At 50.5% G+C, this 25,530-nt stretch overlaps 1 protein-coding gene across 5 annotated transcripts; it reads right to left on the reverse strand.

Moving 5' to 3' along the window:
* Nucleotides 1-111: 111 nt before the first annotated feature.
* LOC138764533 (E3 SUMO-protein ligase PIAS3-like) lies at nt 112-23,714 on the reverse strand. Of its 5 annotated transcripts, none has more exons than XM_069940606.1 (14): nt 23,614-23,713; nt 20,482-20,941; nt 17,711-17,795; nt 14,690-14,740; nt 11,913-12,003; nt 8,538-8,672; nt 8,344-8,449; nt 6,847-6,920; nt 5,935-6,095; nt 5,629-5,762; nt 4,690-4,861; nt 4,130-4,269; nt 3,056-3,093; nt 112-1,504 (listed from the first exon to the last, which is right to left on the reverse strand). In XM_069940606.1, exons 1-14 carry the CDS (start codon nt 23,635-23,637, stop codon nt 1,253-1,255), a joined length of 1,923 nt encoding a protein of 640 aa, XP_069796707.1. In that variant the 5' UTR covers nt 23,638-23,713; the 3' UTR covers nt 112-1,252. The 5 variants fall into 5 exon arrangements, with proteins under 5 accessions (XP_069796707.1, XP_069796709.1, XP_069796710.1 ...); XM_069940608.1 differs by lacking the exon at nt 23,614-23,713 and adding an exon at nt 22,307-22,330; XM_069940610.1 differs by lacking the exon at nt 112-1,504 and adding an exon at nt 1,551-1,595.
* Between the last annotated feature and the right edge of the window lie 1,816 nt (nt 23,715-25,530).

Consider the following 25,530-nt stretch of genomic DNA (forward strand, 5'->3'; position numbering starts at 1 on the left):
GGGTTCTGGGTGTGAGAGAGGGAAGATTGTTGAGGTTTATATAGGTCAGCACATCGTGGGCCGAAAGACCTGTACTGTGCTGGAATGGAAAGATAAAATACACATCAACACTTCTGTTTTCATGTCTTTTAATTGCATTAACTGGGTTGATACATTAAGGTTCAGTGAACAATTCCAAAACCTACAGCCTTGGCTACATCTACATCACTTGGATCAAGGGGGAGAGAAGTCAAAGCTCAGAAATGAAGGAGGAGGAACTCAGTTGGACTCGCAACATCCAGACAGGAGCTAACGGTGAGCCCTTCCTCAAGGTATCACGGACACTGAGACCAGCTGAGTTCCTCCAGTGTTTCTGTGCTTTTACTGCAATCACAGCATCTGCAGACATTAGTGTTTTTCCGCCCTCGTTGGTAAGAGAAACCTGCCCTTGACCCCGACAGGGCTTCGACCATCACTTTGAACTCTGGGGCCCTGTAATCTGCAGCAGATTGGTGAGGAAATGTTCACTGAAGTCAACAAGATTAAGTGTACAGGCAGAGGTACCTCCATGATAGGCACAGCGTAGCTTCAACCTTGCTAATCTCGTCCTGCCAGACGGTGGTCTTTGGAAACTGTTTTAAAATATTTTTCTATACTATTTACAAAATATTCTCGACTGAAAATAGAGCTTTTGCTTTCTCTGTACAGGAGGTTCACTTACATAATTTGTTTTTAAAAAAGGGGGAAATCAGCATTGAAAATATACACAAGTTAACATTTAAAAAAGATAACGCTTCCTGCCACGTCTCGGGTTATTCATGGATCTCCCCCACCAAGGTCTGGTTGGGATTCTTCCGGATGGCTGCAGAGTTTCGCCTTCTGGAGCCCAGGAACTGGGACAAGGTTCTGCCTAAGTGGTGCCTGACGTTTCAGCCTTTCTCAGGTGGATGTGGGATGGATTGCAGCAACCTCTGAGCTCTGTTCGCCGAGGGACAGTCTCTTTCTGGGCTGCATCCGATCACCTGTTACCACTTTAGCGATGCTGGTGTTCGTTTCCGTCATGCCTCTTCAGAACTGGTGATGGCGCAGATCAGAAGCCAACAGTGCTGCCAATCCCTCTCACTGAGTGGGTACTATAGGAAGAGCAGGTGCTACTGTGCAGGTCCAAACAAGGCAGGCGGGTGCCCGGAGTTTGTGGTGACCGAACCAATCTGGAGTGATGCTCCCTCCTCGAAGCTACTGTGGATCTGATCCTGCTTGTGCGATTGCTTTCTTAGTCTAAAGATATGATGTCCAGGGCATTACTGGGTGTGGCTCCACTGGCTAAAGGGCCACTGCAAGGAGCCGGGTGAGTTTCCTTGGGCACGCCACCCGTGATGATGCTGCTTGTCCGTTGCACGGTGCGAGCTGGGCTGACGACCGGTTCCAAGAATTGGGCTGAGGAGGTGAAGGGGAAGAAGTGACTGAGCGAGGGGTAAACAGAATCTGGGTCCTCCGACGAGCTGCTGATGACCGACCGCTGGTTCTGCGGGGAGAGAAATCAGATCCGGTGAGGGAGGCGTTGCCATCGCGACCCTGTCAGCATCTCAGGCGCATCCACTGGCACTAAGGCTGTGCTGCAGAACAGAGGGAGTATACCTCACCTGTCACATCTCTCAGAAGTGTGAGGGGTGCGTTGCTATATCTAACCTGCATTTGACAGCACAGATTAGAACAAACTTTATTTCTGACCCATGAGGTCCTGCCCTGGGAGTACAGTGCAGTGTAGAACAAGCTTTACTCTGTATCCAACGAGTACAGTGCAGTGTAGAACAAGCTTTACTCTGTCTCCGACCCGTGTGGTCCTGCCCTGGGAGTACAGTGCAGTGTGGAACGAGCTTTATTCTGTCTCCAACTCGTGTGGTCCTGCCCTGGGAGTACAGTGCAGTGTGGAACGAGCTTTACCCTGTCTCCAACTCGTGTGGTCCTGCCCTGGGAGTACAGTGCAGTGTGGAAGGAGCTTTACCCTGTCTCCAACTCGTGTGGTCCTGCCCTGGGAGTACAGTGCAGTGTGGAAGGAGCTTTACTCTGTCTCCAACTCGTGTGGTCCTGCCCTGGGAGTACAGTGCAGTGTGGAACGAGCTTTACTCTGTCTCCAACTCGTGTGGTCCTGCCCTGGGAGTACAGTGCAGTGTGGAAGGAGCTTTACTCTGTCTCCAACTCGTGTGGTCCTGCCCTGGGAGTACAGTGCAGTGTGGAAGGAGCTTTACTCTGTCTCCGACCCGTGTGGTCCTGCCCTGGGAGTACAGTGCAGTGTGGAAGGAGCTTTACTCTGTCTCCAACTCGTGTGGTCCTGCCCTGGGAGTACAGTGCAGTGTGGAACGAGCTTTACTCTGTCTCCAACTCGTGTGGTCCTGCCCTGGGAGTACAGTGCAGTGTAGAACAAGCTTTACTCTGTATCCAACGAGTACAGTGCAGTGTAGAACAAGCTTTACTCTGTATCCAACGAGTACAGTGCAGTGTAGAACAAGCTTTACTCTGTCTCCGACTCGTGTGGTCCTGCCCTGGGTGTACAGTGCAATGTGGAACGAGCTTTACTCTGTCTCCAATTCGTGTGGTCCTGCCCTGGGAGTACAGTGCAGTGTAGAACAAGCTTTACTCTGTATCCAACGAGTACAGTGCAGTGTGGAACGAGCTTTACTCTGTCTCCAACTCGTGTGGTCCTGCCCTGGGAGTACAGTTCAGTGTGGAACGAGCTTTACTCTGTCTCCAACTTGTGTGGTCCTGCCCTGGGAGTACAGTGCAGTGTGGAACGAGCTTTACTCTGTATCCAACCCATGTAGTCCTGCCCTGGGAGTTCAACAGTATAGTTCAATCTCCCAAAAGGTAGAGAACAGACTCAAAACACTGGGCCAATAGGCTCAGGCTGCACAGCACCTTGCTGGAATTTTCATTGTCAGTATTCCTTCATTAAAAGAGTAGCCTGAAGTGTAAGTTCTGCCCACCATCCCTGTCAATTTGCTCTGTTGTAACATTGAGTTAAAATCAGATATAACTAGAATATTTCCCGGTTGAATCTGATCAAGCTTTAACCCACCTGGCTGTCCCCTTGGAGGAAGGAAAACAGATCCAAACCTGAGGACAAAAGAGAGAGGATCAGATTCTGTCATCCCCCTCTGTGGACGGGGTACATAAAACAGGTCACAAAAAAAAAAAGGCAGCGCTGCCGTTGGTGCAGAGTGAAGTCTCTGTGCTCCCCTGCTGGGTCCAACTACCCCAGTCTGATCTGCACAGTATTTAAATAGCTTGTTAAAGGAACTAACAGTGGTTAATTTTAAAATCCTGCAACTGTGAGGTCTGGACCCAAATGGCAGCACCTATGATCAGCAGTGGTCATGAGGGGTTGGAGACTCTGGGGAAGCAGGACACCAGAAATGTGCAGACCACCCATTTCCCCAGCCCTGTTTGAGGAGGAGAAACAAAAGAAATGACCCATGGGATGGTGACCTTGGCGGTGGAGGGGCTCTGAGGCTGAGAAGTGCACAGGTGGCAGTCTGTGGGTGACTCGAGGCGAGCTGCTGGCGACTGAAGTCAAGGGACTTACACCAGGCTGCTGGAGACTGGCTGTAGGGGTTACCAGGTATCAGAACCAGGATGCGAGAGGGGGCCTAGGGTGTTGGAGGCTTCCTGTTCGTGTCAGAGGACCTCAGGTTGCTGAGATGATTTGGACTGAAGGTTGCGGAAGTTGCAGGAGCGCTGGAGGTGAATCCTGGGAGTCTCTCTTGTTTCTCTTTCTCTGGCTGGAAGGCACTGGGCCTTTTTTTGCTGATGGTGAATCTTTGTCAGCCTTACATTGGACTAAACTAAATTTCTGTTTATTACATGACCACAAAATAATCTTCAAGCTGTCAGCCATGAAGCACTACAGGCAAAAGCTCCATTGGACTGCAGCGAGGCACACATTACAGTCACTGGAATCTTAACAAAGAGAAGGTGGAGGGATGTAGTGGTCAGTCAGCAAATGGTTAAAGGTCCCTTCATCAAGACCCCAGCCCCAAATGCTGACCAACATCGAGACGAGGCGGCTCCAGGCAGGAGACAGCAAGGAACCACAGTTCATGCCATCTCTTCGGAGGGGTGGGTGGAGGGGGAATGTGAAGTGTAAGATTACCTTGAAAGTCCGAAGGCAGCAGAGGCATGTGGTAGGACAGGTGGTATTCTGGGATGGAGAGCGAGGACAGGTAATCGGCAGAAACGGTGGAAGAGACAGGACTCTGTTGCACTGGAGGCAGCTGGTGAAGATTCAAGAATCTGCAGAGATTTAGAAGGAGTTACATATTCACTCTCACACACGTAACTGATGAGAGGGAGGGAGTAGAGACCCAGAGTCTTTCCCACAGCTTGATACGGCTGCATTACAGAGCAGGCAAATTCCCCTTTGCTTTTAATTTTGAATGTGTGTGAAATGGGATTCATAGGCCACTAACTATATGTGTAGAAACATGCATTTGTAAACGTGGCCATATGCAAGTATGTATGTGTGTGTGCGTGCATGCAAATCTGTCTACCCAATTCTTAAACTGACACTTTGGGGGGTTTCAGGGATAGGCTCATCATATCACAAGTTAGATGAGGAGGGGGCAGTTCTGCTGCAACCCAAAAACCGACACTGTGGATCACATATGTTAAATCCAAGGCACAAAGAAGGGGAATGATTGAACACAAACTCACTGCTTGTTGGCCGAGGCTTGGTGCGTGGGGGTCACGACGTGGCACTGTCTCTTCACTGGAGGTTCCTCTTCATCGGATGAGCTGTCCAATGTTAGATCAATCACCTCGGTGTTGGAACTAAGCTGGGAGCAGTATTTCCCTTGGGAGAAAGACTCCTTTGACACGGTGTTTGCTGGAAGAACAGAAAACACAAAGCCTTGGTTACCTGCAGATCATCCACAGACTCACGGGGTCAGATACACATCACATACAACCCAGAGATTCTTTGTCCTGTGGGCCAGGTAGAATTTCTACTTATCGGTAGTGGAAGTGTTGATGTACACACAGTTCTCAGATACACAGAGAGATAAAGTTTGGAGGAACTTGGGCCAAATAAATTGAAATGGGACTAGCTCGGGCAGGTAATGGTGAGCACAGACATGTTAGGCCAAAGGGTCTGTTTCAGTGTCATTATTAGGAGGACCTGAAACACCTCGATGAGTTTACTGTCATGTAACAAGAACAACCTACACATGCACCAAAATTCTACTTGCTGCCTAGAGGTTGTAATTTCCCTTATGAAACTTCAGGGTCTGTACCTACTGGAGACTGGCTCATGGGGACCAGGTATCGGAACTGGGATTTGAGAGGGTGCTGAGGGCAAGAAGGGCTCCTGAAAAGCCTCGGTTTTGAAGGCTTCCTGATCATGTAGGAGGTTTGGACCTGGAGCTTGGGATGTCGATGGATCGAACAGGAGTCTGGCTGCAAGAGTGCTGGTGGTGAATCAACACTCTTGTCTCTTTTGCTTCTCATTCTCCTATTGTTAGGGGTGCCAGGAAATGCTCATGGCAACTCTTTGTTTGCCTTACGGCAGGCCAAGGTTGAAGTAAATCATGTAGATTACATTTTTAATCTATTATTACATGACAATAAAAGGAATCTTTGAATCAATGTCCTTACCCTCAGAGTCACTGTAAGATGACCACAAGGGTTCCTGTTTAACTCTCTTTGGCTGCATCGGATTCCAGGAGCCATCTTCCTTGAACAGGATCTCGTCACAATGTGTGCATAAGTTGAGGATTTCCATGAAGAGCCTAGAAGCACAGAGAAGATGCTGAAACAATGGGTTGAAGGGTCGGAGGGGAACACAGATCCCCTCGACTAGTCCAGCACATCAACCCCAAGCTCCTTGTCACCGTCTCACTCTCTCGGGCAGAGAGGTAGGCGCACAGGCAAAGCAGAGAGGCACAGACACCTTCCATGTACCCGTCAATAATGAGGCTGTCGTAAGGCGCTTTCTTGTCACAGACAGGACAAACCCAGGTGGCCTTCTTCTCGTTCATCTGCAGGTAGAGCACAGCGTCGAAACACTGCAGGTGAGTGCAAGTCAGCGCACGGCAGGGCACGAGGAGCCTCGTCTTTCCCAGCTGCAGGAGGGAACAAGGCAGTTAGTCTGACTCGCTTGAGCACACCTTGTCACATGTCCTCAACCAGGGAAGGGAAAACCCGAGGGTTATGGCATGTGAAGGGGCACTGATTCTACGTTTCTTAAGCTCATTTTACTTTACTTGAAGCTCAGGATGAGAATTTCAGACCCACCAAACTAAAGACAAGCCATTCTCAACAGCAAGAGGCTACCAGGTACTGACAAGGAGCAATGTGGCCAATCAACTCCCTCCATTTTAAAGGGAATGTTGCAACTCAAACCAGTTGTTTCTGCCGTACAAAATATTTAAATGTAAACATACAGCATGGTAACGGATCCTTCTAGCCCACGAGCCTGTGACATCCAAATACATCCACGTGACCAATTAAACCCCTCCGTCTTTGGAATGTGGGAGGAAACTGGAGTACACGGAGGAAACCCACGCAGAAGAACATACAAACTCCTTAGAAGAATGGGCTGATTTGAACCCAAGTTGCCGGCGTTGGAATAGCATCGTGCCAAAAGCACCACCTGTACTTGTGGTTTCAGATGCAAAGATCCCCCACCCCGGGCAGGAAAATATTCTGCCCAACACATGGAAAATAAAATCACTGGGATGTCCCATGGCGACATCAGGAAGAGCAGGACGAGGCCATCTGGCCTATCAAGGCTGCTCTGCCATTCAACGTGTGCCTGCTTCATGGGAACACTATGTTAGACACTAAGCTCAATCTCAACAACAAGCTACTTACAGGGCAGGTAAGTGACACGCGTAGACTCGTTGTGGCAATCTCGCTGTCGGGATCGGCAGTCAGCTTCTCTTTGACTTGAATTAGAGGCACCAAATAAAAATTAAATATAAAATTAAATTTAAAGATAAAATATAAAATTTAATTTTCAAAAATAAAATCAAGTCTGCACAATTAACACAGCAAGAGAGCCTGTAACAGCAGGCCACCGCCCTGTAGGGTGAGGGGAAAGGTCAGAACAGTGATATCTCAGTGTCTACAGACTAGGCAGTGTGTGCTGACATGAGCTACTCGAAAAGGGAATTGGGGCAGTTTTTGCCTCGTCTCTAACCCCAAGGGCTCTTTGGCTTTTCTGCAGAGCTGACACTGAGATTCCATCCTCCGAACTGAGAGTCACTCAGATGGTGAAGTTCCCAAATTAGCACAGGGAGGAGTGAAGTAGGCTGGAAATCTCCACTGGCTCCCCACCCCCAAACCAGGAACCCCAACTGAGGTCCCACTATGGTCAATAAACAGACTTAAAATGTCTGTTTCAGAGCACATACATCGGTGGCAATATCGTGCTTCATTCTAGACTACTTAGGCCATTACATCCCTACCTACATAGTCATATATAGGTGAGTCAAAAATGCTGGAGAAACTCAGCAGGTCACAAAGCATTCTTTACGTGGCAAAGATACATAATCGTTTCGAGTCTGAGCCCTTCGTCACAAAGTGTGAGCAAAAAGCAGGCAGGCATCTGAATGAAATAGCGATGAAAGGGGCAGGGGGAGGAGCACAGGCAGGAGGTCAATGGTGGATATGGGTGGGAGGGCATGAGAAAAAAGCTGAGAAGCGATGAGGAAGGGGATGGCTCTCTGAACGGAAACGGAAGAGCTGGAGGAAAGGAGACTGAGTGATGGGGGAGTGAGACAGACAGACTGACAGGGGAGGGGCCCAACAGAAACCAGAAAAGACTATGTTAATGCCATCTAGTTGGAGAGTGTTTAGATGGAATATTAGGTGTTGCTTTTCTAATTTGCGGGAGTCCTTGGTTTGGCAGTGCACGAGGACATGGACAACATGTTGGCATGGGAGAGGAGTGAGAAGTTGAAATGGTTGGCCATGGGGAGATCCCCATCATTGAAAAAAATGACAATCAAAGCGTTTGCAGACCTTCCTGTTTAACTAGTGTTATATATGCCCCCTGAGCATAAAGCCCTCTCATCCTTCAATTGTCAAGAGCTGACAATTGTTCCTTATATACTGACCCTTTCATTCTAGTAAATCTTCTCTCCAATGCCAGCATGTCTTTTCTAAAATAAGGCACCCAAACTGTACACAGTACTCCAAGTGAGGTCAATTAACTTACATTTTTTGGGGGATATGGGAGTAAACCACAGCACCCAGGCTGAAGCCAGGCACTTATAGTATCAACCATGGAGGTAACAATGAACCCAGGTCGCTGGAGCGGAGATGCACCCTTCACCAACCCCCTCCTCCTTCCCAAATACCACTTACTCAGTGCCCGCGAGTGGTCTGGGTTCCGAATGCCCTTGGCTCTCAGCCTTTGCAAGAGCGTGGCTGAGGTCAGCTGCTTGACCAGATACACAGACACAGAGTAATTCTGCACAAGAGAAGATAGAGAGGGAATCAAAGGAGAGCCGGCAAGTGTTCCCTGAACCCCATGACAATAGAGGACAGCTGGTACTCACCCTGCCATACTCGGAGGACCAGTTCACCATGATCACGTTGGGGATGGTTGCCGTAAGCTTAACGAGAGAGGTGATGTTGATTGGCCGACTGGGTCGCTTTGGTTCCACTCCATTTTTAGTGGGAGGGAGATAGCCCTGGTGGGGCGGGGGGGGGGGAGAAAAGAGAGTCTAGTAATCAAATGGTGAAAGTAAGGTCAGACAAACTTACCTTCTGTTCTTCTTCTCTTCTCTTTGGCTTGGCTTCGCGGACGAAGATTTATGGAGGGGGTAAAAGTCCACGTCAGCTGCAGGCTCGTTTGTGGCTGACAAGTCCGATGCGGGACAGGCAGGCACGGTTGAAGCGGCTGCAGGGGAAAATTGGTTGGTTGGGTGTTGGGTTTTTCCTCCTTTGCCTTTTGTCAGTGAGGTGGGCTCTGCGGTCTTCTTCAAAGGAGGTTGCTGCCCGCCAAACTGTGAGGCGCCAAGATGCACGGTTTGAGGCGATATCAGCCCACTGGCGGTGGTCAATGTGGCAGGCACCAAGAGATTTCTTTAGGCAGTCCTTGTACCTTTTCTTTGGTGCACCTCTGTCACGGTGGCCAGTGGAGAGCTCGCCATATAACACGATCTTGGGAAGGCGATGGTCCTCCATTCTGGAGACGTGACCCATCCAGCGCAGCTGGATCTTCAGCATCGTGGACTCGATGCTGTCGACCTCTGCCATCTCGAGTACTTCGACGTTAGGGATGAAAGCGCTCCAATGGATGTTGAGGATGGAGCGGAGACAACGCTGGTGGAAGCGTTCTAGGAGCCGTAGGTGATGCCGGTAGAGGACCCATGATTCGGAGCCGAACAGGAGTGTGGGTATGACAACGGCTCTGTATACACTTATCTTTGTGAGGTTTTTCAGTTGGTTGTTTTTCCAGACTCTTTTGTGTAGTCTTCCAAAGGCACTATTTGCCTTGGCGAGTCTGTTGTCTATCTCATTGTCGATCCTTGCATCTGATGAAATGGTGCAGCCGAGATAGGTAAACTGGTTGACCGTTTTGAGTTTTGTGTGCCCGATGGAGATGTGGGGGGGCTGGTAGTCATGGTGGGGAGCTGGCTGATGGAGGACCTCAGTTTTCTTCAGGCTGACTTCCAGGCAGTTTCCGCAAAGCAGGATGTCAAGCGCTGAAGAGCTTGCTCTGAATGGGCAACTAAAGCGGCATCGTCTGCAAAGAGTAGTTCATGGACAAGTTTCTCTTGTGTCTTGGTGTGAGCTTGCAGGCGCCTCAGATTGAAGAGACTGCCATCCGTGCGGTACCGGATGTAAACAGCGTCTTCATTGTTGGGGTCTTTCATGGCTTGGTTCAGCATCATGCTGAAGAAGATTGAAAAGAGGGTTGGTGCGAGAACACAGCCTTGCTTCACGCCATTGTTAATGGAGAAGGGTTCAGAGAGCTTATTGCTGTATCTGACCCGACCTTGTTGGTTTTCGTGCAGTTGGATAATCATGTTGAGGAACTTTGGGGGACATCCGATGCGCTCTAGTATTTGCCAAAGCCCTTTCCTGCTCACGGTGTCGAAGGCTTTGGTGAGGTCAACAAAGGTGATGTAGAGTCCTTTGTTTTGTTCTCTGCACTTTTCTTGGAGCTGTCTGAGGGCAAAGACCATGTCAGTAGTTCCTCTGTTTGCGCGAAAGCCGCACTGTGATTCTGGGAGAATATTCTCGGCGACACTAGGTATTATTCTATTTAGTAGAATCCTAGCGAAGATTTTGCCTGCAATGGAGAGCAACATGATTCCCCTGTAGTTTGAGCAGTCTGATTTCTCGCCTTTGTTTTTGTACAGGGTGATGATGGTGGCATCACGAAGATCCTGAGGCAGTTTTCCTTGGTCCCAACAAAGCTTGAAAAACTCATGCAGTTTGGCATGCAGAGTTTTGCCTTCTGTTCAAGAAACTGCAAAAGCACCAAACGATCCAAACGATCCAAGGAGCTAACCAACACCCTTTTCCTCCCCCCCCCTCCTGGTTTAGGGACCAGCCATTACACCAACGAAAGCTGAAGAACTGGTTCACAGACCATTTCCACATATTATTTTTCCAGGGTGCGGCTCATGGTGTATCAGGTTATGCTGGTTGTGACACAGGGAGCAATCCAATGATTTAAATGTGACTGAAGGAATTCCATGAGGAAGCTTTTAGTTTCTCCCACATACTTGGAGGCAGATTCCCTCTTGACAATCAACCGTGGAGTTCTGTTGGGCATTGTCACTGTCAAATGTTGCCTGCTGCAACATTTCCCAACCGCTCAAAATGACCCAAAGTAGAATCGAGGACATAGAAGGCAATTTAAGGCTCAAATTCAGGCACAGTGACAGGAAAATGCTGCATTTGTTCAAAAGCAGTGAAATTGGGTTAACGCAACGCTATTATACAGCACAAGCGACCAAGGTTTGAATCCCACCCTGTCTGTAAGGAGTTGGTATGTTCTCCCTGTGACCTGCGTGAGTTTTCCCCGGGTGCTCCTGTTTCCTCCCACCCTTCAAGAACAAATCTGTAGGCTAATTTGGGTGGCACGAGTTTCAATGGCTGCAATCAATTACTACCGTGTTCTATATATAAAAGGTGAAATTTAAAAGTCTTCAGATATTGCAATCGAGTGCAATACACAATGTGCTAGGGAAACTCAGCAGGTCACACAAGAACTCTAGGAAGTAAAAGACTACCAATGTTTCATGAGGTAGAAGGGAAAAAAGTAAAGGGGTGGAGAGGGGGAGAAAGGAGTAAGAAAGGGGGGAGAGGAGAGAACAGGGAGGGAAGGGGAAGAGGGGCAGAAAGGGCGAGGCAAAGAGAGGATTTTAATCTAATCTGGAAAGTTCATTTTTTATGCCATCTGGTCGGAGGGCTTGCAGATGGAATATTTGGTGTTTTCCTCCAATTTGTGTGTGGCCTCAGTTTGGCAGTACACAAGGGTCGTGGATAGACATGCCAGTGGGCACGGGATGTGGAGTTAAAATGGGATGTCCCTGTTACTCTCCCATTCTGTGTCCAATTAACTCCGATAAAGAGTAGGCTGAAATGGGAGCACCAGATGCAGTGGATGACCCCTACAGATTCACAAGTGAAGTGTTGCTTCATTTGGAATGACTGTTTAGGGCCCCAAAAGATGATGAGAAAGGAGGTGTGGGTGTAAGTGGAGCATTTCTGTTGAAGATGGTTGGAATAATCTGGAACGAGGACCAACTCTAATGCATTTCCCCAAACAAATACATCATGTGTCTCGATCTTTGCAGGGCCCTTCATCAGCTTAATTCAAATAAACATTGCACTTGACTTAGTTAGGGGAAGGAGGGTCAGGTTCCAGACTTGACCTCGCTGTACGTAGCAGCAGCACTTGCTCAAATGCTTACCGGTAAAGGACAGAGCTTCCCGTTGACCTTCACAAACAAATTAGGAGGGAAATAATCTTCCTGTGGGCAGCTGGTCTCACATAAACAAAACCTTTGGAGCAAGATATTCAGAGTACAGTATAAGTAATGAGGCAACACACACAGAATCCTCTTGAACATACTGGTCTTCAACCCATCAACCAATCTTGAACAAAGGGCGCTCCACACACTGTCTACGAGTCACTCCAGTACCCAAAGGGTAAAGATGTAATGCAAAATAGCTTGAAAGCTTTTGTTGCCAAGGGCACCGAGGTTTAGAAATTGAAGGCAAAGTTGTGGTCGTAGGGCCAAGACTACAATGCTGATAATGTGGTCGGACCCATGCAGCACACGGGCTGCTGGCAACTTGTGGTCGAATAACCCACACAGGCTGCAGGAGACTGGCCAATGGGAACCGGGTATCAGATCCATGATTCGAAAGGGTGCTGAAGGCAAGAAGGGCTCCTGAGGGGGTTTGGGCACTGAAGCCTTCCTGATTGCATCGGAGGTTTAGATTTGGAGATTAGGAGGCTGCGGGCATACTGGAGGTGAATCCACAGACACTCAGTGTTTCTGAAAGGACTCTCCTTTGCTTCTCTTTCTCCTATTGCTGGGGGCACCGGGCTATGCTCATGGCAACTTTTCGTTTGCCTTATGGCAGACAGAGGTTCAGGGAGATCATATATATTACATTTTTATGTATTATTATGTAATGTATTATTACAAAGGAATCCTGAAATAGAGAACAGCTTTGAAAGCAGAGAATGTGCACAGCAGGCATGGGGGCCTCCATGATCTCTTTCTATGCACTAATTTCACAGCCTGTCAGCACCCTGCACGCCATGCTCTAATACTCTACCACAGCATTTCTAAACTGGTGGTCACTGAGTTTGATGGAGTTAGCCTACAGTGACGGGGGGGGTCTGCCTGGAGGTAAGCTATGGCTGAACCCAAATGTGACGCCATGAGATTGCTCAAACATATTTCCCACCAAAACAAGCTCCCGTTGGTGCTCATCTGGGAGGGGTATGAGTTCATCAGCACCAGGATTCCTTTATGGTCCTGCAAAAGTATGGAACATGTAACATTATGTTATCCTTCGAGACCATCCTGACCGGCTGCATCACAGTGTGGTCCTGCTGTCTGCCTCCTCTATGCCTCTCGTCACCTTGTAGACTTCTTCGACGGTAAGATTGCACCTGCCTCTACCACTTCTTCTGGCAGCGTCGATGTAAGCACAAGCTCAAAATGGAGGGATTAACGTCCACACGCTCAGCAGGAGTCAATCCACAGGACCACAGGAGTGGCAGGGAGGATCACTGGAGTCTCACCCCCGCACACATCCATGTGATCGACTGGGATTGTTACCTGAAGAGGGCATGCAAAATCACTGACCCCCTTCTACCCGGCACACAGCTGCTGCTGTTGGGGAAGAGATATCAGAGCCAGCACTACCCGGCTGAGGATCCCACGGGCAGTGAAAATGCTCACATTAAACCATCCGAGACTCTCACAAAACAATATTTATTATTTATTTGGATAGATGAAATACTTGTCCTACAAGTTTTGTCTATACGTGCCTGGGTGATCTGGTTCTGCATGTTTTGCACAGAGGACCAGAGAACGCTGTTTCGACGGGGTTCCTGAAATGTCACATGGCACTCCTTACAGGAAGGGTCCCTTCAGAGACACCGAGTGTCCTGGTTTCACCTCCTGTTCAATCATTGGGCAAACATGAGGCACCAGGTCCAACACGGTCAGGAACCCTTCTTGCCCTCAGCACCCTCTCGAATCCAAGCTCCGACACCTAGTTCCCATGGTCCACCCTCCAACACGGTCAGGAACCCTTCTTGCCCTCAGCACCCTCTCGAATCCAAGCTCCGACACCTAGTTCCCATGGGCCACCCTCCAATACGGTCAGGAACCCTTCTTGCCCTCAGCACCCTCTCGAATCCAAGCTCCGACACCTAGTTCCCATGGGCCAACCTCCAACACGGTCAGGAACCCTTCTTGCCCTCAGCACCCTCTCGAATCCAAGCTCTGACACCTTGTTCCCATGGGCCACCCTCCAACACGGTCAGGAACCCTTCTTGCCCTCAGCACCCTCTCGAATCCAAGCTCCGACACCTAGTTCCCATGGACCACCCTCCAACACGGTCAGGAACCCTTCTTGCCCTCAGCACCCTCTCGAATCCAAGCTCCGACACCTAGTTCAAATGGGCCACCCTCCAACACGGTCAGGAACCCTTCTTGCCCTCAGCACCCTCTTGAATCCAAGCTCCGACACCTAGTTCCCATGGGCCAACCTCCAACACGGTCAGGAACCCTTCTTGCCCTCAGCACTCTCTCGAATCCAAGCTCCGACACCTAGTTCCCATGGACCACCCTCCAACAGCCCTCAACGACCTTTCTGCCCACCCGATGAAGATCCAATGGTAATCTTTGGCAACCATTTTTATTAGCTACAATACCAGCACTCTAGCCAAAGAAGAATTTGTAGCAGGATCACTAGACACAAACGAGAAAGACGGTGGTTGGGGGTCTTAAAGGGTGATGGAAGCAGAAATTTTGCTCACATTAAAATACTTGTATGGATGTGTACTTTAAAGAGGTGCAACTTGCATGGGACAGGTGAAGTGCTGTAAGGGCCTAAATGGCTTCGTGCACTTGAATTCTCCAATAAAGCCATCACTCGGCTGCAAATGGCAACACCGTGCTCGCAACGTGGCAGCAGCTCCTGGGAGCAGTCACCCTCTTACCTCAGCTGTACTTGAACTGTGTGATCACCTTTGGCCCCAAGTAACAGGTCTCTGAAAGGAAAGCCACAGAACAACAACGTTAGTCCTCTTCGTAGAGCAGTTGCCTTGAATCCATATCAACATCAAAGTCCACAAAAGTGGCAGGGATAGCCACGCTGTGGTCAGCCTTCGTCCCAACTACTGTATACATTCCGGCTGACAGATGGTAGGGGTCATGGAAAGAGGCCCTTTGACCCAACCTGTCTACCCCAGGTGAAACCAATTGCCTGCTTTTGTCCCTATCTAAATGTCTGAGAACATCTTTGGCATTAAGTGTAGGAGTGTATAACGTGTGGGCTCGATTTTAATTTTTAAGAATTTGGACAGGTACATGACTTGGGGGGAGTGGTATGGAGGCTATGGTCGGGATGCAGGTCAGTGGGACTAGGGAGAGTAATAATTTGGCATGGAGTAATAGTTTGGAGGACGCGTTTCTGTCGTGTATTACAGCACAGTACAGGGCCTTCAGCCCATGATGTTGTATCATCCCACATACACCCAAGACTAAACCCTCCTTACCTGATAGCCCTCTATTTTTCTTTCACCCATGTGCCGGTGTCTCTTAAATGCCCTTATTGTTCCAGCTTCCACCCCTGGCAATGCATTCCAGGCATCCACAGCTCTGTAAAAAACTTACTCCCGATGTCTCCCTTAAACTTTTATCCACTTTACATGTTCACATCCAAACTCACCATTCGGATTTGTGCCTGCAAGATCGCAGCAGGTAGGATTTACACAAAACTGCTGGAGAAACCTGGCAGGTCCCCCAGCGTATAGAGGAGGCAAAGATACATAACGAACGTTTCGGGTTCAGGGCGTACGTTTTTGCCTCCTATGAACACCGAAGGACCACCCGAGTTTCTCCAGCAGTCTTGTGTAATTACAACAAGCACAGCGCCTGCAGGCTACCTTATTTCACAGCAGGCAGGACTTGCTGTCCAGTCAATTGAGACATCACGAGATAACACAAGCTTTCCCCCACCCAACAATGGAAGCTCCCACTGCACCCCTCCCACAGCTTCTGCTGTACTGCTGTTAGCCTGAGCTCCCACCTCATCCTTGCTCACTGTCAAGCATTACAACGCAATTCTATTTGATAGAAGCCCTGCAGCCAAAACTTTAAGCCGACTACCATTCCCACAATAGAGTATGCCGCACTATGCCCTCTGTCCAATGAACCCCACCAACCCCCCAAATAAGAATGATCTAAGGATGTAATGTCGAGATGTGCTGGCGTTGGAAAGGGCTCGAGAAGACTTGCTAGAGTGATACCAGGAATGAAAGAGTTAGTATATAGTTACTGTTTGTCAGCTCTTGGACTGTATATAGAGAACAGAAGGATGAGGGAGGACTTCACAGAGCATTTTGAATGCTGAAAGACCTGGACAGAGTGAATGTGGCTAGGATGTTTCCCACGGTAAAGGGGGTTGGGTCCTAGGACCAGGAGGCACAACTTCAGGATGAAATGGCGTCAATTTAACACAGAGCTGCAGAAAAAATTCTTTAGTCAAAGGGCGGAGTCTGTGAAATTTATTGAGAAAACACAGAAATGTTGTAGAAACTCAGCTGGTCTCAGCATCCAGAGGAGGGAAAGATATTTATTCCATCATTTCTGCTGTGTTTTTACTACAATCACAGAACTTACAGACTTTCAAATTTCACTTTGTCGAACTTGTTGCCATGGGCAGCTGCAGAAGCAAGATCACTGGGTGTATTTAAGGTAAAGATTGATAAGCATTTGATTAGTCAGGGCATCAAGAGTTACAGGGAGAAAGCTGGGGAGTGGGGCTGAGTGGGAGGGGGAGCAGACTCGATGGGCCTAGTTCTATTCCTATATCTTGTGAAAGCCAACCAACTCACCCCACCTAAAATACAGGACACCCAGCCTCACCTACTGTAGCCTCTGATCCTACCCTTCTGGCTCCAGCCTCCTACAAATCAAGTTTTTCTCCAGCCATATACAGTCATGCAATTTGGTAGAAAAAAAAACAAATGTGCAGACTATTTTCTCAATGAGGAGAAAACTGAACATTTCCAGATGCAAAGGGATCTGGGAGTCCTCAAGCATGATACACTAAAAGTATACGCAGGCTGAGTCAGTGGTGAAGGCAAATGCAATGCTGGCATTCATTTCAAGAACAGGGTACAAGAGCAGGGATGTGATGTTGAGGCTTTATAAGGCACTGGTGAACGCACACTTGGAGAAATGTGGGTGGTTTTGGGCTCCTCATTTAAGAAATGATGTGCTGACATTTGAGAGGGTTCAGAGGAGGTTCAAAAGGACAATTCCTGGATTATTGTATGAGAAGCGTTTGGAAGTCCTTGCCTTGTACTTGTTGGAATTTCAGAGAATGATGGGTGGGATCTCATTGAAACATTTTGAATGTTGAAAGGCGTGGACAGAGTAATGTAGAAAGGTTGTTTCCCATAGTGGGATAGTCTAGGTCAAGAAGGCACAACTTCAGGATGGAATGGTGTCTTTGGCTTGGCTTCGCGGACGAAGATTTATGGAGGGGGTAAAAAGTCCACGTCAGCTGCAGGCTCGTTTGTGGCTGACAAGTCCGATGCGGGACAGGCAGACACGATTGCACGAATGGTGTCTGCTTAGAACAGAAATGATAAGAATTTCTTCAGCCAGAGGATGGAGAATCTGTGGAATTTGTTGCCACAGGCCATTGTGGAGGTCAAGTCAGTGGGCAGAAATTGGTAGATTCTTGATTAGCCAGGACAACAAAGGATATGAGGAGAAGGCCAGACAGTAGGGAAATGGATTAACTCATGATTAGATGGTGGGGCAGGCTTGATGGGCTGAATGGCCTATTTCTGCTCTTTTCTTACACACCTCACCCCACCTCCCATTCCGGGATTGTTTAATTGTTCTCCAACTCTGACAAAATCATTATCCAGCAAATCATCGGTCTCCCCATGAGAAATGTTCGGTAAATCTTAAAACCCAGAACAATTCAGGAACATAAATCTCACCTGGATGAACAGATCTGCTGAACCTGTTGTGGAGTTAAGGCAAAAGTAACGACAGCCTCTTCAAACCGCTGCCCAGTGTTCGAGGCTATAAAGGCAATAGAGATTCACAGTTTAGAGATCTGTGACGGGTTATATTATATATAAATGTCTTTAAAAGAGATAGATTGTGGGGGTTTAGAGAGTACGTCATTTCACAACAAGACATTAACATTTCACAAAAGAGATCTCATTTTTGGGTCTGGAGCCTTGGGGGGTCATGTGGTTTTGCAAGAGGGAGAACTCAGTTCTGCAGTGGCTTTTGAGTCTGCAACATAACAAGCTGGCAAGCTTGGTTGGTTGAAAACCCCATTTTGAAGTCTGGTTGTGAGTTCTGAGTTCAGCCTGTTGAAAAACCCTTGTGGTCCTTACAAGGAAATGGCTGGCTAGAGTGTTTCACCTGAAATAAGGGAAACAAGAAGAACTCTGTGTGGTGACCTGGAAGAAGATGTTATCATTTGGAAAACCCTTTTGGCAAGACACTGAAGTGACTGATGGAAGTAAATCAGTTTGTGTGTGTCCAACGAGCCTCTCTCTGAAACCAACAAGAACCTTCCTGAGCGGTAACCATTTAACTTTAAGCACCAGCGTCTGAATTCTGTGCACATTATAAGAATTGCCTGATACCAGTGAATTTGGAGGACTGAGAAGTGAGATTGGACTGTGAATCAAAGAACTTTCCTGAACACATTATACATGCACGTAGAATTAGAAGGGGGTTAAGTTAATAGTAATAAGTTAAAGTTTGATCCTATTTTAGAAAATTAAAAGTAACTTTTGTTTAAGTCACCATTTGTCTTGGTGAACTTCTATTGCCGCTGGGTTTTGGGATCCTCTGGGCTCTTAACAGATCACAAAAACCCCCCGAAGCAGACACCATTTCCAACTGCCTTTTTTTTCACATGGGCCCTGCCCCTTAATGCCTCACAGAGAGAAAAGGGCACTGTTGTTCAGATTGCAGGGCAGGTGTCTCAACACGCAAGGATACACCTGATATGACTTCGACTTCTGCACAAGATCTGCAGCCATTCCACTCCAGCCTTGTGGAACCAAGAAAGTCTGCTCCTTGCCCAGAATAAGAACATAAGAAATAGGAGTTGGCTATCCGGCCCGTCGAGCCTGTTCCGCCATTCAATGTGATCATGACTGCTCTGATGATAGGCTCATCTCCACCTACCTGCCTTTTCCCCATATCCCCTACTATGTAAAAATCTATCCATCTTTGTCTTAAATATATTCACTGAGGTCGCCTCTACTGCTTCAATGGGCGTGAATTCCACAGATTCACCACCCTGTGGGAAAAGCAGTTCCTCCTCACTGCCATTCTAAATCTATCCACACTGTGTAGCAAGGTCTTCCCCCACCTTGCCCACACTGCGGCAGAGACCACCCCACCAAGAGGCCCTCCCACCCCACAGCAAACCCCACTCTAGCATCAAGAAACCTACTGCGATCGCCAGCTCACTGCTCTGAGACACACTCTATACCCTGGCACCGCAGGCCTGTTATCATGGTTCCTTCACAGCTCACAGGCAATCTATAGGCAGAAAGAGTGTAGCAGGAGAGCAGTCATCCATTTTTAGAGATGCACAGCATGGAAAAAGGTCTTTTGGCCTTCTGAGTTTCCATTGACACAAACAGAGGTGACCTGCACTCTCCAACCAGACGGCATTAACATCCAATTTCTGTTACCCACTTCCAGTGAGTCTCTTTTCCTATCCCTTTCACCTTTCCTCAAGCTTCCCACCCTCTTCCCTCTCCAGAGCACTTCTACCCACCCACATGCATCCACATATGTCCCCTTTACCTATTAGCTGTGCTCTTCCCCTGCTCCCTCCTCCCTCCCTTCCTCCCTCCCCTTCTCTTCCCCTCCCTCCCCTCCTCCTGCCCCTTCTTCCCTCCTCTTCTCTTCTCTTCCCTCCTCTCCTCCTCCCCTGCCCCTTCTTCTCTCCTCCTCCCCTTCCTCCCTCTCCTCCTCCCTCCCCCCAACCATTCATCCCTCCTATCTACTCCTACTTTCTGCCTCTCCTCCTCCCATCGCTCCTTCCTCTCTCCTCCTCACCTTACCCCTTCCTCCCTCTCTCTCCTCTGCTCTACTCCCCTGTCCCTTCCTCCCTCCTCTTCTCTTTTCCTCCCCCTTCCCCTTACTCTTTCCTATGCTTTCCTCTTCACCTTGACTCTTTCTCCCTCCCTCTTCCCCTGCCCCTTCCTCCTTCTTGTCCTCCTCCTCCCTGCCCTTCCTCCCTCCTCTTCTTGCCCCTTTCTTAATTCAGCCTGCCTGTTTTTCCTTGTACCTGAAAAACAACCCACGGTTGAAACGTTGGTTATCCATTACTTCCTGTGGATGCTGCAAAACCTGCTGAACTCCTCCAGCATGTTTGTCTACTGCACTTGATCCCCGGCATCGCAGACTTTCTCATTTAACTCCAATGTTAATGCCATATTTTTTAATTTCACATCTCATTCCACTGCTCACCTAAAGGTTAGGGGCAATTTACAGCAGTCAATTAATCCACTAACCGGTGGTTGGGGAGGGAAGAAATGAAGCACAGGAGGAGACCCAGACAGTCAACAGGAAATAACTTGAAAATCCCTCACAGATGGCTCCTGAGGTCAGGACGGAACCCAGGCCTCTGGCACCACCAGGCAGCGGCTCTCTGAGCTGAGCCCCACTACCGCTTGGTTTCCCCAAGGCAGGAGGGGACCGAGGGTGCAGAGAGGCGGTTTAATCTTACCCAACGTGGTCGGTTTGGTCAACTCATCGTAGACGTCATAGAAAGGTAGCCTCCTCATCTTGACATCAGGGTGCACGGGCGGCGAGAGGTGCTGCAGGTCGATTTCGTGCTTGGGTGAGAGCATGCCCAGGGGAGAGAGCAGCGGCGACAGGAGGGCCGAAGCGGCAGAGGCACTGTAGTGAAGCTGCGGAGGGCTGCTTAGACCCAGAGCTGCACTGGAGGAAGGTAGGCCCGTGGGAGTCTGGACGGAGAGCAGGGGTATCTCCATGACGGAATGGCCCTTGCGGGGGAAGCGCCGCCTGTACAGCTCCTTGATTTTCATCTGCACCGCTGCACTGCAGCCGTTTCTCAGCATGTGCAGCACTTTGGTCAGGAGCTCGTGCTTCCGGCCACTCTTGTTCCGGCCGGAGAAACCCAGGAGCACTTGTAATTCCGAAACTCTAAAGGTCATCACCATGTGCTGCAAGGAGGAGGGTTATATTTTACCAGTGCCACTTGCAAAACCCCAGTAAACACAGAAAACGCAGTCCATGGTTGTGTGCTGAGAGCCATACCCTGGCATGACTGCAGTGCAGCATGGACACAACTTGTCTCAAGTGCTGGACACTGGCCACCACCAGCAATGAACAAAAATGCCACTGTTAAGTCCCTAAAACATTGTAGCACAGAAAACCTGCCCTTCAGCCCTTCTAGTCTGAGCCAAACTATTATTCTGCCTCATCCCACTGACCTGTATCTGGTCTTTAGCACTCCATACCCATCCCATTTATGTACCTGTCCAAATTATTCTTAAATATTAAAATTCAGCTGGTAGCTCGTTCCACCCTCCCACCACTCTCTGTTTGAAGAAGTTCCCCTAAACCTTTCTCCTTAGTTGTCAACAATTTGACCACCTTTAGCCAGCTCTACCAGAGCAGCATCTCTTCAATGACACCTGGCAGTTGCTGCTCTTTAACCAGCTCTCCACCCCCAATAAATCTCCATAAATAATAAATCAGAAAGAGTGCCACCCACTGAACCTCGCACTGCATCCTGCTAAGGCACTCCCATTCCACCCCTTCACCTTCTCCCAAAACGCTTTTCCGTCACCTCATATCTTCCCTTCCCTGGAAACTCATACCCCAGATACCCTTAGCTCCATCACACCAACCTGACTCAGCTCCATCTCTTCACCACTCTAACCACCCCACCGTGGTCCCCTTCTCTGCACACTCATACCCCAGACAGCCCCAGTTCCATCACACTTCCCCCACCAACACTGTCTTAGCTCCATCTCTTCCCTCTATAACCCCCCACCAATTTCCCGGACGGACCCTTTCCTTTCCACAGATGTGCCCTTGGTTCCTCTCTTACCCCTTCACCCTGTTCCCTGACACCTTGTGCCCTCATACACCTCACCTCTTCATACACCTTCCCCGTCCACAAACCTCTTCCCACACGTCTTCCCAACCCATGCCCTTCCCCAACTGCCCTTCCCCCAACTCCCCTTCCCTGACACCCCTCCCCCAATCCCCCTCCCCTGACACCCCACCCCCAATCCCCCTCCCAACACCTTGACTGCCCACATACGTTTCCCAATCCCTCTCACCCCAACCCCCCAAAACCCAGACCCCCATGAACTCCTCCCTGACATTCCTCCCGACACCCCAACAGACCCCTTACTCCCTTTCTCCTCCCCCTTCCCCAAGTACCTCTCCTGTATTACCCCTCGATCTCATCTTTTTCTACCAAACCCCGTCTCCTTGTGATCTTCTCCATTCCTTTGCAAACCTTCCCCATAATACCCTCTCCCTTGTGCATCTTGCTCCCAACACACTCTCTTCACCTTTCTTCACGCCTCCTCATTGCCAACTTGATTCTCTCATATATCTTTTCCCACCACAGCGTCTTCTCATGTACCTTCTCCATTCCCTCGCAACCTGCCTCCTCACCTCACCCTCGATCCCCCCATCTTTCCCCACCATCACCCCAGTGTCCTTTCCCCTTCAGCCCATTGACTACCATGAAGCCAACAATCCCCTCATTCCATCACCCACCCCCAGTCACTCACCCCAGACTGGTCTCCCTGACTCTATTCCCTCTCCTTCCATTCCTCCCTGCCTCACCCTTGTCCAGCCTGCTCTCTCCCACTCTCTGCACACCATCTAGCCCCACCAGCCTACCTCTCCTTTCAATCCCTCCTTCCTCCTCCTCCATCCCCACCCCCAAGTCCACCATCTCACCTCTTCATCCAACCCCAACCTCTCCATCCACACACCCAGTTACTGTCCATCTCATCACAACCCTCTTCCTTCCCCTATCCATCCATACCCCTCTACCCTTCCATTCCCCATCCCTTTTTCCCAACAGATCCCTTACTCCCTTTCTCCTCCCCATTCCCCTCTTGTCTACCCTCCACTCCTGTCCCATACTCCAAACACCTTCTAATCGCGCTTCACCTCCACCCCTCCTACTCCTGTCCTTCCCCCTTCCCTCCAGTTCCTCCACTCCTACCCACACTTCCTAAACCCTCTCCTCCCTGCCAATCCTCCATCCCTGACCCTATTCCTACTCCAACTCCACCCCACCCCTCCTACCCCTGCCCCTACTCCACCTCTCCCCTCCTACCCCTACTCCACCCCACCCCTCCTACCCCTGCCCCTACTCCACCCCTGTCCCTATTCCTAACCCTGCCCCACCCCACCCCTCCTACCCCTGCCCCACCCCTCCCACTACCCCTGCCCCTACCCCTCCCACTACCCCTGCCCCTACCCCTCCCACTACCCCTGCCCCTACCCCTCCCCCTACCCCTGCCCCTACCCCTCCCCCTACCCCTGCCCCTACCCCTCCCCCTGCCCCTACCCCTCCCACTACCCCTCCCCCTCCCCTTCCCCTACCCCTCCCACTACCCCTCCCCCTCCCCTTCCCTTCTACCTCTGCCCCTGCTCCTGCTCCACCCCTTGCCCTCCTCAAACTCCTCCTCCCCGCCCCTCCTCCAAGCCCCTCCCGCTCTCCGTCCAACCACTCTCGCCGCCGGGGTCTATCGCTTTCCCCGGATGATCTCAGGGGGAGATTATCCCTCGTCGTCGTCGTCGCCGGAGCACCCATCCCTCCCCGACACGCCGCCGGCTGGCCGACCGCATCAACACCAACCTTCAGCTCTGCGCCATCCGCCATCTCCGGACATCTCCCCGCCGTCCCTCCCCGCCTGGCCGCTCGTGAACGTCATCACGTCGCCAACGTCAGAGTCGGCGAAGGCAGGCTACTCCAGCTGGGCTGCGGGAGGAGGCGCGATCCGGGGGAAAGGTCACGTGGTGACGCACGCGGCTGCTGGCGAGCGTGGGAAGGCGTTACGTCGGTGGTGGTTGATTTTGGGCGGGAATTGAAGGGCGTCGGCTGGACGATGAGGGTAGAGTGCACTGGCCCTGTAGGTGCAGATGGTCACTTGCTGCATCCACACACGGTGAAACCCCTTCGTTTGTTCTGCAGATGCCATGATTGTGGTCATTGTGGCTCCAGTCCAGAGGGTGCTGAGGGCTTCCTGATCCTGTCGGAGGTTTCGATCTGGAGCTTGGGTGGCCAAACGTGTGGTTTTAGGCTGTACGGTCCGGGATTTTGTGCACTCTATCTGGCACTACCTCGAGCTGGACATTAATTTGACCTCCATTTGCACCTTTTAATGTTGGTGTGCGTGGCCACATTGCTTCTCGCACCCATGAGGGGGAAGTGTGATGGAGGTTGCCATCTTTCCCCCCCCTTCCCCCCCCTCCTCCACCCCCCCCTCCTCCACCCCCCCTCCTCCACCCCCCCCTCCTCCACCCCCCCCTCCTCCACCCCCCCCTCCTCCACCCCCCCCCTCCTCCACCCCCCCCCTCCTCCACCCCCCCCTCCTCCACCCCCCCCTCCTCCACCCCCCCCTCCTCCACCCCCCCCCTCCTCCACCCCCCCTCCTCCACCCCCCCCTCCTCCACCCCCCCCTCCTCCACCCCCCCCTCCTCCACCCCCCCCTCCTCCACCCCCCCCTCCTCCACCCCCCCCTCCTCCACCCCCCCCCTCCTCCACCCCCCCCTCCTCCACCCCCCCCTCCTCCACCCCCCCCTCCTCCACCCCCCCCTCCTCCACCCCCCCCTCCTCCACCCCCCCCCTCCTCCACCCCCCCCTCCTCCACCCCCCCCTCCTCCACCCCCCCCTCCTCCACCCCCCCCTCCTCCACCCCCCCCCTCCTCCACCCCCCCCCTCCTCCACCCCCCCCCTCCTCCACCCCCCCCTCCTCCACCCCCCCCTCCTCCACCCCCCCCCTCCTCCAGCTGGATGGCATTAAGATGGACTTCTCCAGTTTCTGCTTACCTGCTCTCCATTCTCCCCTTCAGCTCTCCATCCCTTCACTCTCTATTCAACTCGCCATCCCCCTCCTGTTTGCTGCTGTGCCCTCCCTCCCTTCTCCACTGATTGCCTCCTGCCTTTGGACCATTCTCCAAACCCCCCTCCCCCCCCCCCCACCTTTTTGTTCAGGCACCTGCCAAAATATTTCCATATCTTCATAAAGGGCTCAAGCCTGAAACATCAGTTATTTTATGAGGTGCTAACCATGCCCGTCTTGATCCAGAGAAGAGCTGGACACACATTGAAGGTTTGGACCTGGATCTTGAATGGCCAATGGATTGTGTGACTGGAGAGGCTGTGGGAGTGCTGGAGGTGAAAAGACACTTTTTGCTTCCCTGTCCAGCACCTCAAGCAATAAGAGAAAACGTTCATAGTGACTCTTAGGTTTTTTTTGCACATAAAAAATTGATAGTTTCTTTAGAAGTAACATAAGAGGAAGCTTCTTCACTTGGAGAGTGGTGACTGAGTGGAATGACCTTCCTGAAGAGGTGGTTGCAGCATGGTCAATGTTGTCATTTAAGAGGAGGTTGGATGAGTACATAGATGTGAGAGGGTTGGAGGGTTATGGGCAAGGAGCAGGTAGGTGGAACTAGTGGAGTTTCACTTAAATCAGTGCGGACTAGAAGGGCCGATATGGCCTGTTTCTGTATTGTAATTGTTATATGATTATAAGGAGACTGAAGTCCC

The sequence above is a fragment of the Narcine bancroftii genome, chromosome 5, assembly GCF_036971445.1.
Source record: "Narcine bancroftii isolate sNarBan1 chromosome 5, sNarBan1.hap1, whole genome shotgun sequence".
NCBI lineage: Eukaryota > Metazoa > Chordata > Chondrichthyes > Torpediniformes > Narcinidae > Narcine > Narcine bancroftii.

Coding starts and splice junctions, on each gene's coding strand:
- LOC138764533 (XM_069940606.1), bottom strand. CDS start 23,637: ATGGCGGATGGCGCAGAGCTGAAG. Junction 14,741..17,710: donor CAGCAGATCTGTTCATCCAG/GTGAGATTTATG, acceptor CTTTCCTTTCAG/AGACCTGTTACTTGGGGCCA. Junction 5,763..5,934: donor GACAGCCTCATTATTGACGG/GTACATGGAAGG, acceptor CTGTGCTTCTAG/GCTCTTCATGGAAATCCTCA.